Raw genomic sequence first — 13,139 nt, 5'->3', positions numbered from 1 at the left:
TCTTACCTGAACGGGCCACGGCTGCTTAAAAGAGTATGAATTTCGCCTTTTAGTTAGTAGATTTTCTTGGTATTGTTAAATTAGTAAAATGAGTAATATTAATTAAATATGTTTGTGACAGGGAGAAATAGGCATACCACAACACCACTACCACCCGAGAGAAATGTTTTTAAGTAAGCACTGTTCAGAAAACGTACTAGGCAAAAAAAACATTTCAGCAAAATATGTATTTTATCACTAAGGTTCTACTGTATTTGCTAGTGTGGTCTTCAAATTGCACTTTAAAATCCAAATAAATACTTTAAGTCTACCCAAAATAAATTTAGAGGACTGTTAGGTATCAATATACTTGCTGCTGTGTACATACATTTTTCTCTTAGACACAAGGAAGGTGTTTGCTATTAGTAAAAGTATGTGTTTTAAATTATTAATTTTTATACAAGCAGGAAAAACACTCGTTTTGTAAAATATTTGCAAAATCATGCAGTTTTGAAGGGTTTTGGTAGCAACAGAAAAGTTGTGTGTTATTTAAAGTGTGTATTCTGAAAACGGTACTTAATGTAGCTTAACGTTTAACTACATGTGTGTATGTTTCAATAAATTACTTAATTCAGCTTAAGGTATACTTTGTAAAACAGGGCTAAAAACAAATGTAATATTTTAACAATATTTAGTGGGAGCATTTACCTAAAAATATGTATTATTTCAAGTATGTATTTCAAAACCTATACTTAACGTAGTTTAAGGCATATTTAATGAAACATGGCAAAAACAAAGGCTGCACCTTAAAAATATCCAATAGAAGCTACAAAGGATTTTAGTGCTGAGAAAACAGAGGTTTCATTCTAAAAATATCCCACAGCAACATTTTAACCAAAGGCTGTATATCATAGATGTTCTAAGGGAGGAGTGGATTATTTTTTTTAAAGTCACCGAAAATGGAGCCGAGTAAAAACACAAATATAATCCCTATGTTTAAAGTCGGCAGATGCAGAGTACATTTTTCTCCCAGACAAATCTTAATTCTTTTCTTCGACCTCTACAAGGAACAGGTCACTGTATGTTTGGTTTCGCTTCAACAACAGAGTTAACAGCTATTAGAACAAAGGCTGGATGTTAGAAAAGTCCCACTGGAGCATCAAATGCTCTTGGGACTAGGTAAAAAATGTGTGTTTACACATATCTCGTTTTCGGAAGCTATAAAGAAACAAGCGCAGCCTTTAAATATGAAATGTCCTACACAAGCAATAATTTACATTGCTAAAAATATCCCATGGGAGCCGCAAGAAAAAACACTATGAATGTTCCACACAAGCAATGATAACAAATATAAATAAGATAGTATAACAAGCTTCAAGCCTAAATAACCAAATGAAAAAGAAAAAAGTTTGCCAATACAATGCTAAAACAGAAGACTGTACTTGGCCGGAGCTCTCGGGGAGGGGCATTAGGAAACAAGCATTGGCATAGCCAATAGGTCTCGCCTTTGGGACCTTATGTGTTTAGCCAGAGCTCAAGGAGCACATGGAGAATGCCAAATCTTTCAAAAGAGACATTTGAGGGAGAGTGACAGGCCCGATTCCAACTGTCATATACGCATGATTCAGTACAAAGAAAATGTTCGTGCAATGGACAGTTACCATGTAAAATACCTTTATGAGGGGATACGGGGCCAAGACACTGCACTCACTTTCACGGCCAATTCCGTCTTCAAACCTGTATAGTCACTTCACTGAGCAGGCCCCATGGGTCCTTTTTGCAGGCACTGCGACATCGAGACCATCCACTGGGTTCTGCTAGCAAGAACATACACCTTTTTCAGCGGTGCAATTTATAAAGGTATTTTACCTGGTAACTGTCCATTGCACGAACATTTTCTTTGTACTGAATCATGCGTATATCACAGTTGGAATGAATGCCTTAGAGAATTCATTACCACAGCGGGTCTTGTCTTACATGACAGGTCTCGGTTCATGAAGCGTCTATTAACTATGCAACTGATTATTGCAGACGTCTTGAATGTTCACAAATGTAAATCTCTTGGCACGCATGAAGGGCGAATTGTCATATCATTGCAATGCACATCGCACAAACATGATAATCTTGAATGTTGAGGGCACAAGAACATCATACACACTTGTAGATATATATTTTTTTGCACTGCCATGCATCAAGGCTCTTGTCGCATATACAAACATTTATGTATTGTTTATCTATTTTAGATGCTTGCATGACCTCTATACATTAAGTGACAATGATTTTATTTTACCATTCAAAGATGGCGGCCATTTTGGCTTAGAATTGTTTGTCCTATCTCAATGTCGTGGACCTGCTTGTAACTTTATTAAGACACAGTGCACACAAGTTCACTTACGTGATCAAGGCTTGTTTAAGCTATAACATGTAGTAGGTGTAATAAACACCCTTTGACTTCGATATTGAGCGTGGCGTTTTGATTCTGAGAGCGTTGCTATTTGGTGAGTTTTGTGAGATATATATATGTATATATATATATATGGAGATACATGTATGTGGGGCACATATATGATTGTGTTTCCGGGGTCCTGCGCATGGGCAGGAATATTCTAGTGCTTATGACTATTGATGAGGAACCCCTGGAAGAGAACCAGGGGTTTTAAAGGTACTGATAATGTGCACTGGGACTCACATCGAACCCTCGCTGGGTTTGAGGTGGGGCTTCCTGTACACACACAAGGAACTGAGCTAATGGTTGGAGGAGCCGACAATGGAACCACCAGAAAAGGTGTTTGGGGATGAGAGGAACAACATTCTTATTATGAAAAAGAATGTTATTGATCCTACAACCACGTCTGGCCACATCAGGGGTGCTGATGTCCAAAGTAATTTTGTTAAGAGGTTTATTATAAATCATTTTAGGAAAAAAGGGGAGTATATTCATAACCTTGCTGTCATGGCAGTTAGTCACACAAATAGAAGCTATGCAAAGCCATTTGGTGCAAAATAGGCCACAAAACATATGATATAGATCGGGAAGGACCAGAAGCGCATACTACTGTGACACATGGGGGACCTGAAGACTTTGATCCTCAGTACTACTGGTATCAATGCCTCAGTCAAGAGGAGAGTGACTCCAGTTGCCAGGTATGCCGTCTCCAAGAGACTGACCTTAGGCACTGCTCTCATTGGTTTCTACACCAGCGGTTTTCCTCAGATAAGATAAGCAAAAAAAGGCAATGTGCCAGAGATACCGGATAAACTGCTAGGCTTTAGAGTATCATGTGGGGATTACAATTTCACAATAATTGTGGTATACACACCCAGTACTTGCCAGGCATGATTCATTAGACACACCATTCCACTCATACTGCAAATTCCAGATAAGGATGTACTCACAGAGGGTGCCCTGAACCAATGACAGGGGCAGAACAGTGTAATGGGTGAAACAGGTGGGGAATATCACCTCTACTGGCTAAGAATGGCTGTAGGAAGTAGGCCTCATCAAACCATGGCTACATCTACACCGCTTACTAGAAGCTACACACACTTCTATGCAGCAAACCAGATCTTTAGATTGTGAGGCAATCCAGGAACAATATGCAGAGAGACACCATTCTGATCTGTTCTTTCTAACCATGCTGTGGTTGAGCAGTGTGTGTGGACCCACGGGTCCAAACAAAGCGATATTCACAATAGATTTATTTTGAGTGGTTACTTCTCACTCCAGACACCATATCTCTGGAAGGGGCAGATTTAAAAGCTCCTACCTATCAGTATGGTGTGCCAGCACCCCTAGCAGCAGCTCTCACTCCATGTGTACACAGCATCTTGCCATGCACCGGAATTTAAGAGTGCAGGTACATATGCTTGTACTGCTGCACGCTAGAGCTTCCAAGCCTCCCCATCTTAACCGTTCGTTCTGTGTATGTGAATTCTCTCAGTGAACCATAGGCAGCTTTGAAATGCAACAAAATCACAATTGAAACCAACTGAATGCTAATATTCACAAAACCAATGGTTATATTATTGCAAAATTCAGACTGTGAGAATCGGTATCACTAAAAAACAAACGCGCGCCTCGTGTGGCATCAGGGGAGGCGGCCTGCGCGATTCCCTTGCGGGAGCTTGAGACCATATGGCGCTGCGCACTCCCGCAAGGAAGGACGTGCACGCGTTGCCATTGCAAGCAATGCAACGCATGCATGTTTTTGCCCTCAAAGCTGTGCCAATGGCATTAGGTCTCTCTCGTACGCAGTGCATGCGCGCAGCGTAGGCGAGACCTAAAAAAGGCAAGACAAATGCATGCCTTAAACCAATAAAAAAGCAAGAATGTCCAAATGACATTGTTGTGGTGGGCGTTCCACCCCAACACCCATTGATTTTGACGCTGCCCCCTATTCACAAGGGCAGCGTAAATAGGAGGTAGCACCAAAATTAAGACCAGGAAAACCCAGGTCTTAAGTTGGCGAAACGATGAGAAATGCTTTATTTCTCCTCGTTTAATGCTTTTTCCATGTGTGCTGCCTTGTTCAGCACACATGGAAAATGCAAAATGCCATGGTTTGTTTGTGTACAGAATGGCGTCCCTTCCTGTACATAAACAACCTTTTTTTAAAATGCCATTTTGTAACTTACATGTGTGCTGCATGAAGCAGCACACATATGGTGCAGCCTTGCGTTTCTGAAGTGGCGGAGAGAGGTGTTAAGCCAAGAAAGCAAACGCCTCTCTCCGCCACTTCCTTGTGAATATCCCCCGGAGTTCTGACTGCTGACTAGATGACAGCATGTGTTAAGTGTGGAAACCATTCTTGGCATAATAAAGCTTAGCAAATCAATACAAAATATATTGATTAAGGCTAATAACATTTTGGGTAGGGAATAAACTAATAGTCTAAGGATGTGTGATGAAAATATGATTGTGGCTTTTCTAATATTTGCTTAGCACAAAAGCAGTCAGGCTTAACTCAGAGACACTGTATTAAGTATGTATGCAGCACACAAACAATAACATGGTGAGAATACAACAGAAGAAATATCCCACACCAATTTAGAAAACATAAGAATAACATTTCATGTATAAAATGACACAAAAACGAATTAAATTCAAACAGTTGAACCAGAGTTATGAACTTTTGAAGTTTTTTGTGAAATCTATCGCCTAAAAGATCAAAACGCCAACCGCGGGTATCTGGTCACATGAGACCAGGGCAAAGTCAAAAGTTAAGGTTGGCTATAGGGCAGTTAGGATACATGCTGTGGATTCGGCCTGGTCTCGGCTTAGCTTTGGACTTAGGAGCAATTTGTCAATGCAATGTCTGAAAAAGTAATGTTAAAGGATGTGAGGCAGCAGGCAGTGGCTGAAGGATGAGTTGTCATCACTGGAGACCACTAGACGAGGGTCTCGGTGAAGCCATTGATGATGGTGGGTAAAAATCTCACACCTCAGTCAACCAACAACCCAATTTCTCACACTTGGAAAAAGGGTTATCTTGCCAATTCCAATTTGCAGTTTAAAACTGCACACAGGCTGTAATGGCAGACCTGAGACATGTTTTAAAGTGCTTCTTAAGTGTGTGGTACAATAAGTGCTGCAGGCCTACAAGTATCATTTAATTTGCAGTCCCAGGGTACGTGTAATACCACTTTATTAGGAACTTGTGGGTAAATGAAATGTGCCAATTAGATGTAAGCCAATTACACCATGTTTTAAGGTGAAAGCACAAACATTTTATCACTGGTTAGCAGTGGTAAAGTGCACAGAGTCTGAAACACCAAGAACAACAGGCTCAGAAAACATAAGGGGTGAAGGCAAAATGTTTGAGGGTGACCCTGCAGAGAGGGACAAGTCCTACAATGACAAAACACAATATATTAGATTTTAGATTACTGGACTATGCTTTAGCCCTTTCCATGAAACAGAAACCCCTGAAACCTAGCATAGTGCTACAGCCAAAGTGTCGCACCTCACCTGAAAGTTTTCCTTAATGCGCTCAGGAGTGTCTGATTTGGGAATTACAATCACATTTCTCTGGATTTGGAACCGCAGTAACACCTAAAATAAAATGAAAGATTACTTTCCCAAAAGATTTTACCATTTTGCAAAGTCACAGAATACCTGTCTTCTATCTCTTTTGCTTGCCCATACAACTGACATGCAGGGTCGTCACTTCAAAAGAGGTGATGACACCAATGCTTGTGAGCTGGGGCACACTAGTATAGACTGAAAAACAGCCTGCATAATTGTTCCAAGATGACCTACATGAGAAAGGTATCCTCAGAAAAAAAGTATAAGTGTGGGCAAAGAATTTACAAAAAATGGCTGTGTTCATGTCTCCAAACTACATACGTTGTCTAGCTGTGGTGTGCAGTCATACAAATCGTCATGGTACACACCTTGTACTTCCTCAACACTGTTTATAAAGTTTATGACTTTCAAGGCACTCAGTTTGGAGGTTCATGATATAAAATGCAAATTGGGCACAGAAAAATATGGACAGCGGCCTGTGCTTCTCACCTGCTTTCGTTTTCTCAATTACTTTATTCACATGCATTAAATATTGTTGTAAATCACAATGAATGGAAAATAACTAAATCAATTATTCGTCCTTGCCAGCATTGCTGGAATCTGTCTGCAGATCTCGTCTGTCGATCTGTAGAAAATCAGTTTCAAACTCAGTACTTCCCAGTGGGTTCTCTCACATTTGCAAACATTGCACACACAGTCACTCTCTATTTCTTTCTATATTTCTGCCCTCATTCTGCCTTTATTTCATCCTCCTGCTCTTTCTGCGCTCTCTCATTCATAATATCTTTCTTAACAATTGACTGTTGCTTAATACCAGATTGCAGGTGTATTTGTAAGTCATTTTGCTTTAAGTGACAAAGAGATTCAAAGCAGCACTGCGCAAGGCCCTTATAACGCATACATGTCTAAAACCTCCTACATATGCAAAAAGAACAAATGATGGACATCCAACCCCAGTCACATGGACATTCACCCCCAGTCACAGATCTTTTTTACTCACTATGCCAATCGAGTTTGGACCCAGCCATATGCAAATCAGTCTTGACCCAGCTCCCCATGGGAACAGTCCAGCCCGAACTGCCAGTCCAGGTCCTCCCTGGATCTGAAACAAGCATCCTGAAACCGGTTTCAGGGCATCACAACTCATCAGCCAGGCTAGCTTGAAACCAGTGAAAGTGAGCACGGAACCCACATCTGGGCATACCCATCCTACTTAGGATAAGAAAAGCAAAAAGAACAGTTGATGGAAAAAATGCCCCCCTCATCCCACTCTGTCAAAGATCTTGGCTTAATCCAGCTGGACTTTGTCATAAATTTAAATATGATTAGGGGTGGGCGTCAAATTCTGTTCCGCTCGCTGAAATAGTGATAATTTGGCATTTTTGCATCCCGCGGAGAGCGCGAAAATGCTAGAATTTCCGCGATCCGCCGTGTAGCGGAGATTTTTTTCATGCTCGCGCTTTGAAAATACGTTCTTGCACGCGCGATCGCCTTACCGGGATCTCGCATTCGCCGACAAGTTTTCCCGATCCGGTCGCATGCTCCACGAGATGTTGGTAGCCGTTTGTGCTATCTCGCTAGAGTTCGCGCCCGCGATCACGTCATTCGTCCCGCGATTATGCACTGCGAGAGTATGAGATCTTGAACAGGTCATTCTCCACCGCAAGCGTGAGCGTGAGGATGCGAACACGTCATATCCAACGCGACAGGGAGCATGAGAATGCAAACACGTTTTATCCAAAGCGTCAGGAAGCGCGAGAACGCGAACACGTCATTTTGGACGCACCATTGACATCCGGCGGAAGTAAGGTGAAGCTTGAGAACTTGACCACGTAACATTTTCAATCTGGAGAAGAATATCATCTCTAGCAGCATAAAACCTTCTGTAAATGATGATTTGGATGAAAAAACTCCTCAGATTGACATTTGGCTGTCCTTTTTTGTGCAATGAGTCCTTTTTTAAAATGAGGGGAGAGAGAGGAAGTGCCACAGAATCTCAAACTTCCTGTTCCTGTCCAGCAGGATCCTTCCAGTGCTTTGCCCATCTCCTGCTCATTCTGCCTTTGGATTTTGAGCTGGAAAGATCACTCTTTTTGTCTTCTGCATCATTATCTTTGGATCTGAGGATTTCTGAATTTGATATTTTACAAGTAAGTTGGTGTTGTGTCTGTTTGATCGGGGGCATTGCAGTTGTTGCAACTACAATTTAATTTTGGTACTTATCATTCCTTTTTTTATTTATTATTGTGGGTATTAGTAGTCAGTAGGCCCAGAGCTAGTCATGGGTGGGTGCATGATGAAGCAACTGTTTCTTTGGTGTGTTTTGAATGTATTTCATTTTCAAGCATCATTTAGGGCATGGATGGCATTGGATTGAGTTGGGAAATGGGTTTTTTGGGGGGAGGTTCTGTTGTTGGGTGTCTTGAAGAAATGCCTTTGTTGTGTGTGTCTGGTGTGTGTTGGTGTGCAATGCATGCACCCTGCAGACCTTTCTTTTGGCCTGTGTTTTTTCGTTTTTGCATTTTATTGCATTAAAAAGGCAAAGCAGTGTGCTTTAGCATGCATCCTTTGCTTGGCTTTTATAGGCCTTTTGTCAGTTCATGGTGTTTCCCAGGCCTCCTGCGTGTTGCTTGTGATTTGTGAGTGTCCATGTGGCTGGTGGCCTTTTTTTGTGGTGGAAGTTATTACTTTCCTGCTTTTGCCATATAGGCCTGCATGCTATTCCTTTGTGGCCTAGGCGTCTTGTTGTGGGTAGGCCTGGCCATGAGGCTGGTGGCCATTTTGAAAGCTGGCAGTGTGCTTTTTGCAATAGGCCTGCAGTGCATTGTCTGTCTTCTGTTTCTTACAGTTGGGTGGGTCTGGCCATGCGGCTGGTGGCCATTTTGAAGCCTAGGCCTGCAAGCTTGTCTAGCCTTGTCTGCCAACAGGCCTGCTTTCATCCAGTAGGCTCAGAGCAGGTAGCCACCGGTGCATTAAACATGTGTTTCTGTGTGGTCTGTTGAAATTAGACATCATTTAGGGCATGGATGGCATTGGATTGAGATGGGAAATGTGTTTTTTTGGGGTGGGGTTTCTGTTGTTGGGTGTCTTAAAGAAATGCCTTTGTTGTGTGTGTCTGGTGTGTGTTGGTGTGCAATGCATGCACCCTACAGACCTTTTTTTTGGCCTGTGTATTTTTGTTTTTGCATTTTATTGCATTAAAACGGCAAAGCTGTGTGCTTTAGCATGCATCCTTTGCCTGGCTTTTATAGACCTTTGTCAGTTCATGGTGTTTCCCAGGCCTGCTGCTTGTTGTTTGTGATTTGTGAGTGTCCATAGGCCTTTTTTTGTGGTGGGAGTTATTAGTGTGCTACTTTTGCCGTGTAGGCCTGTATGGTTTTCCTATTGACTTACTGCTTCCATCCATCCATCCCCTTTGCTAGCAGCAGCTCCATGAATGATGTGATGCTCACATAATTTAATGCCAAACAGGGTCCACCCCTCTTCCATTATTCTCTTTCCTATCCTTCCTGAGAGTGTAGTGTGTACACAGTAGTATAACATAGCCCTTGTTGACAAAGTCTCAGAAATGGCTAGACAATAACTTTTGTTTGTTTGCCTGTTTGTTTGTACTAGCACAGTAGTATTTGAACCACAACAACAAATGCAACAATTCACTGATGTTTTTCTCCTGGCTTATTTGCTTTTAGGTGAACAAAAAGTCAGAAGAGGAGGTGTCATCATCATCACCCCTTGTACTGCCAGACAGAAGTCCTGCTGTGCATCCCGTCCATGTGTGACCACAACTTGTGCACCTGCGTCCTGCCCGACATCTGAAGAAGATGGCCCCAAAGAAAGGTACCAGGTCCAGTACCAAGAACGTTGCCGGAGAGAAGAAGGAACAGAAAAAGGAAGTATCACTAACCACGACTGGTGTGCCGGCCAATGTTTTTTTTGGACCAAAAAAATTAAGCATGCAGCAGTGTTGTCTGGGAACCAAGCTTGGAGCAGCACCTCCGCACCAGCGGTCCAACCCCACCAACCTAGGCCCAAGCCCTTGAGTGTCGCAGAGGTAGCCCGTCTACTAATGAGCAGCGATGTTGAAATGTCTTTATCTCAAAGTAGTACACAATCAACGCAGGCGGAAATTCAGCAGATAAGTGTGCAGCAGCAGCCACAACGACAACAGCAGCATGAACAACAGCAGCCGCAAGAACAGCAGCAGCCGCAAGAACAGCCCACGATAGTAGTTGTTGCTCCTGAAGTATTGGCATTTCAGGAAATCAATCTTCCCGCAGACAAAGTGGGGCAAACCACTGTTTCGGAGGATCTATTGACTTCCAGACCACCAGCAAGGAAAAGGAGGCTTAGTCCATCATCTTCTTCTTCAAGTCCCGCTTCTGATGATCGTGATGCCACTTGGAAGCCAGCAGCTCAGTCTGAGAGTGATGCAAGCCACAAGACAATGATACTGAAAAGGAAGGTTCAGAAAGACTTAGAGTTATGGAGGTAGATGTGCAAGAGGGGAATGATGTTGATGATGACGAGCCAGTCATCACGCACATCACGCACATCACTCCCGCCCCAAAGGGGATGGAGACCAACATTATCACCCTATCCAAAAAGGCTGCTGCTGAGCGGGATGTAGCACGGATACCACCAACACAGGTTATACCACCACGACCTCCAGCTGCCATATTTTCAAAGGCCCAGCAGGGACCTACATCCAGCTCAACCATCTCAGTAGGTAGTGGTAGTAGAAGTCCCAGTGTAGCTGCAAAGAGTCACATTCCAAGCACACCCTCCAGTTCATCTGGTATTGAAAGTGGCACATCCAGCAGCGCCAGAAAGTTCTCCTCCCCAGTTTGGGACTTCTTTTCGGTTAGCACTAAGGAGGAGAACGTTTCAATATGCTCAATTTGTTGACAAGGTGTTCGGCGGGGTAAGTTTGGTACAAACTATGGTATCTGAGGCCAAAAAAGTAATCTCAAAATACACCACACTATCGTGTGGGAAAATCACCTACTTCAATTACAACAAAGTAAAAAAAATCAAACCATTGATGTTGGGCATGAAGAATCAGGGGACAATATTATTGTGGTGGAAGGTGAAGAAGAGGGAGGCATTTCTAGCCCTGTCCCCAATAGTGTAGTGGTACCGCCCACATACTCCTCAGCAACATCTCAGTGGCACCACAGTAAGAGCCATACTACGAGTCAGGCTGAGACACCAAGGCGACCGAGTACTGCAATGAAGCAAAGTGCGTCGTTGAGCTTAAGTGGGTTAATGAAAACAACACCACCACAAAGGAAAGTAATCCAGCCTACCATTGAGAGCATGCTTAGGTTGGAGGGGCAGTTCCAACGCAACCACCCAATGGCACGGTTGTACAATGCAAAGCTGGTTAAAATGTTAGCGCTGGACCTTCTCCCTTTTTCATTTGTGGAAGGGGTGGGTTTCCTTGAATTTGTGTCAGCAATCTGCCCTAAATGGAAGGTTCCCAGCCGGTCCTATTTCGCAAGAATTGCTGTTCCGGCATGACGTCATGATGTGCTGGAATTGGTTGGACAAGCTTTGCAGCAGAGTGCTGTTCACAATATCCACCTGACAACAGACATCGAGACCAGTTACCAAACCACAGATTACATGTACATCACTGCACACTGGGTCTCTTTTGTGGGGGTTAGCGATAAGCTATCTGAAGGAGGTGCTGTTGACACAGCTGAGATTTTTACAGCTACTCGGAAACATGCAACTGTAGCCATGATCGCCATGGAGAAATCTCATACTGCTGTAAACATTTTGGAAGAGTTTCGCAGCAAGGTTTTTGAATGGCTGCGCCCCCGAGGGCTTAGTATTGGTTTTTTGTCCACAGATAATGGTAGTAATGTACTTAAGGCCATGGAGCTTGGTTCCTTTTTCAGAGTTCCGTGTTTGGAGCACTGTATAAACATTATAGTTCAAGACTTTATGAAAAAAGAACCCATAGTCAGCAACTTACCGACCACCTGCCGAAGAATATGCACTCATTTCAGCCAGTCTTTTAAAGCTCGGAAGCAGCTGAGGATCATTCAACGTGACTATAAAATGCCAGTCAAAGCAATCATCCAGAAGGTGGCAACACGTTGGAACTCCACTTATTACATGCTTGATCGTCTGTTTAAGCAGTACAGGCCACTTAATGAATATGTCATGCAAAGAGGGGATGCTACTGTGAAAGGCATGACCCTTCAGATGGACCAATAGTGCCTAGTTAAATGCCTGACTGACATGTTTCGTCCATTTGAAGTCTTCACACGTGAAGTCAGCAAGGAGGACTGTACTATGGGCCAAGCTATCCCATTATTGCAAATGCTAGACCATCATCTGAAGGCGGTGTCTGAACCATACAAAGGTGTAGAGGGGGAAAAAAGCAGCGTATGAGTTGGTGGAGAGCTTAGCCGGTCGCTTAGCTGACAATACAAGGGTGCAAAATAAGATTTTGTCACAAGAACATTACATTTCTGCCACAATTCTGGATCCATGAACAAAATTGGCAGTGAAGACATAAATTCCTTTTACAGAGTTGGATGTTGCCCACTACAAAACTTGGATAGCTGAGGCAGCGAGTAAGTTGGAAAATGAATGGCTGCTAATTAAAAGCCCGCTAGATCAACCCACAACAAGTACTGCAGCAGGGCATCCGGCATCAAGTGCAACTTCAGAGGCTGAGGGCAGTGCGTTTGGCTCAGAAGACTCACCATCACTATCAACAACAACAACAACTGGATCATTAGGCCCCGTAGCATTGTTACAGGATTGGTATTTACATTTAGGCATTGGTAAATGCAGTGCTGATGCACAGAGAAAATAGCCGGAAAAAAGTTTAGCAACCCTGAACATTGAGCGGATGGTCCAGGCAGAGGTGTACATTGATCAAAACCCATTGTGGTATTGGTATGGGAAAAGGGTCCAATGGCCACTGCTCAGCAGGCTGGCGATAAGCTATCTGGCTTGCCCTGTCGCAAGTGTCTCTTCCGAACGTGTTTCCAGTGCTGCTGGTTCCAGTGTAACAGTGAGAAGGACTAGTCTCTCGCCCAAAAACGTGGAGAGGTTAACAATGATCAAAATGAGTCAGCACTTCATACCACCGAATTACACAATACATGAATCAAGG

At 43.0% G+C, this 13,139-nt stretch overlaps 1 protein-coding gene across 2 annotated transcripts in view; it reads right to left on the bottom strand.

Annotated features, from left to right (window-relative positions):
• The window catches only part of LOC144797636 (aldo-keto reductase family 1 member B1-like), a 375,986-nt gene that overhangs the window by 158,043 nt on the left and 204,804 nt on the right, over positions 1–13,139 (bottom strand). The window contains exon 8 of one of the 2 annotated variants that reach the window (XM_078668370.1): positions 5,948–6,031. The exons of the other annotated variant lie outside the window; for it this stretch is intronic. Within the exon in view, the coding sequence (XP_078524496.1) occupies positions 5,948–6,031 (84 nt within the window). The remainder of the gene's footprint in view (positions 1–5,947; positions 6,032–13,139) is intronic. 2 annotated transcript variants of the gene reach the window in all.

This window comes from Lissotriton helveticus, chromosome 1_1 (assembly GCF_964261635.1).
Source record: "Lissotriton helveticus chromosome 1_1, aLisHel1.1, whole genome shotgun sequence".
Taxonomy (NCBI): Eukaryota; Metazoa; Chordata; class Amphibia; order Caudata; family Salamandridae; genus Lissotriton; species Lissotriton helveticus.
This window is presented reverse-complemented; position numbering and strand designations above follow the sequence as displayed.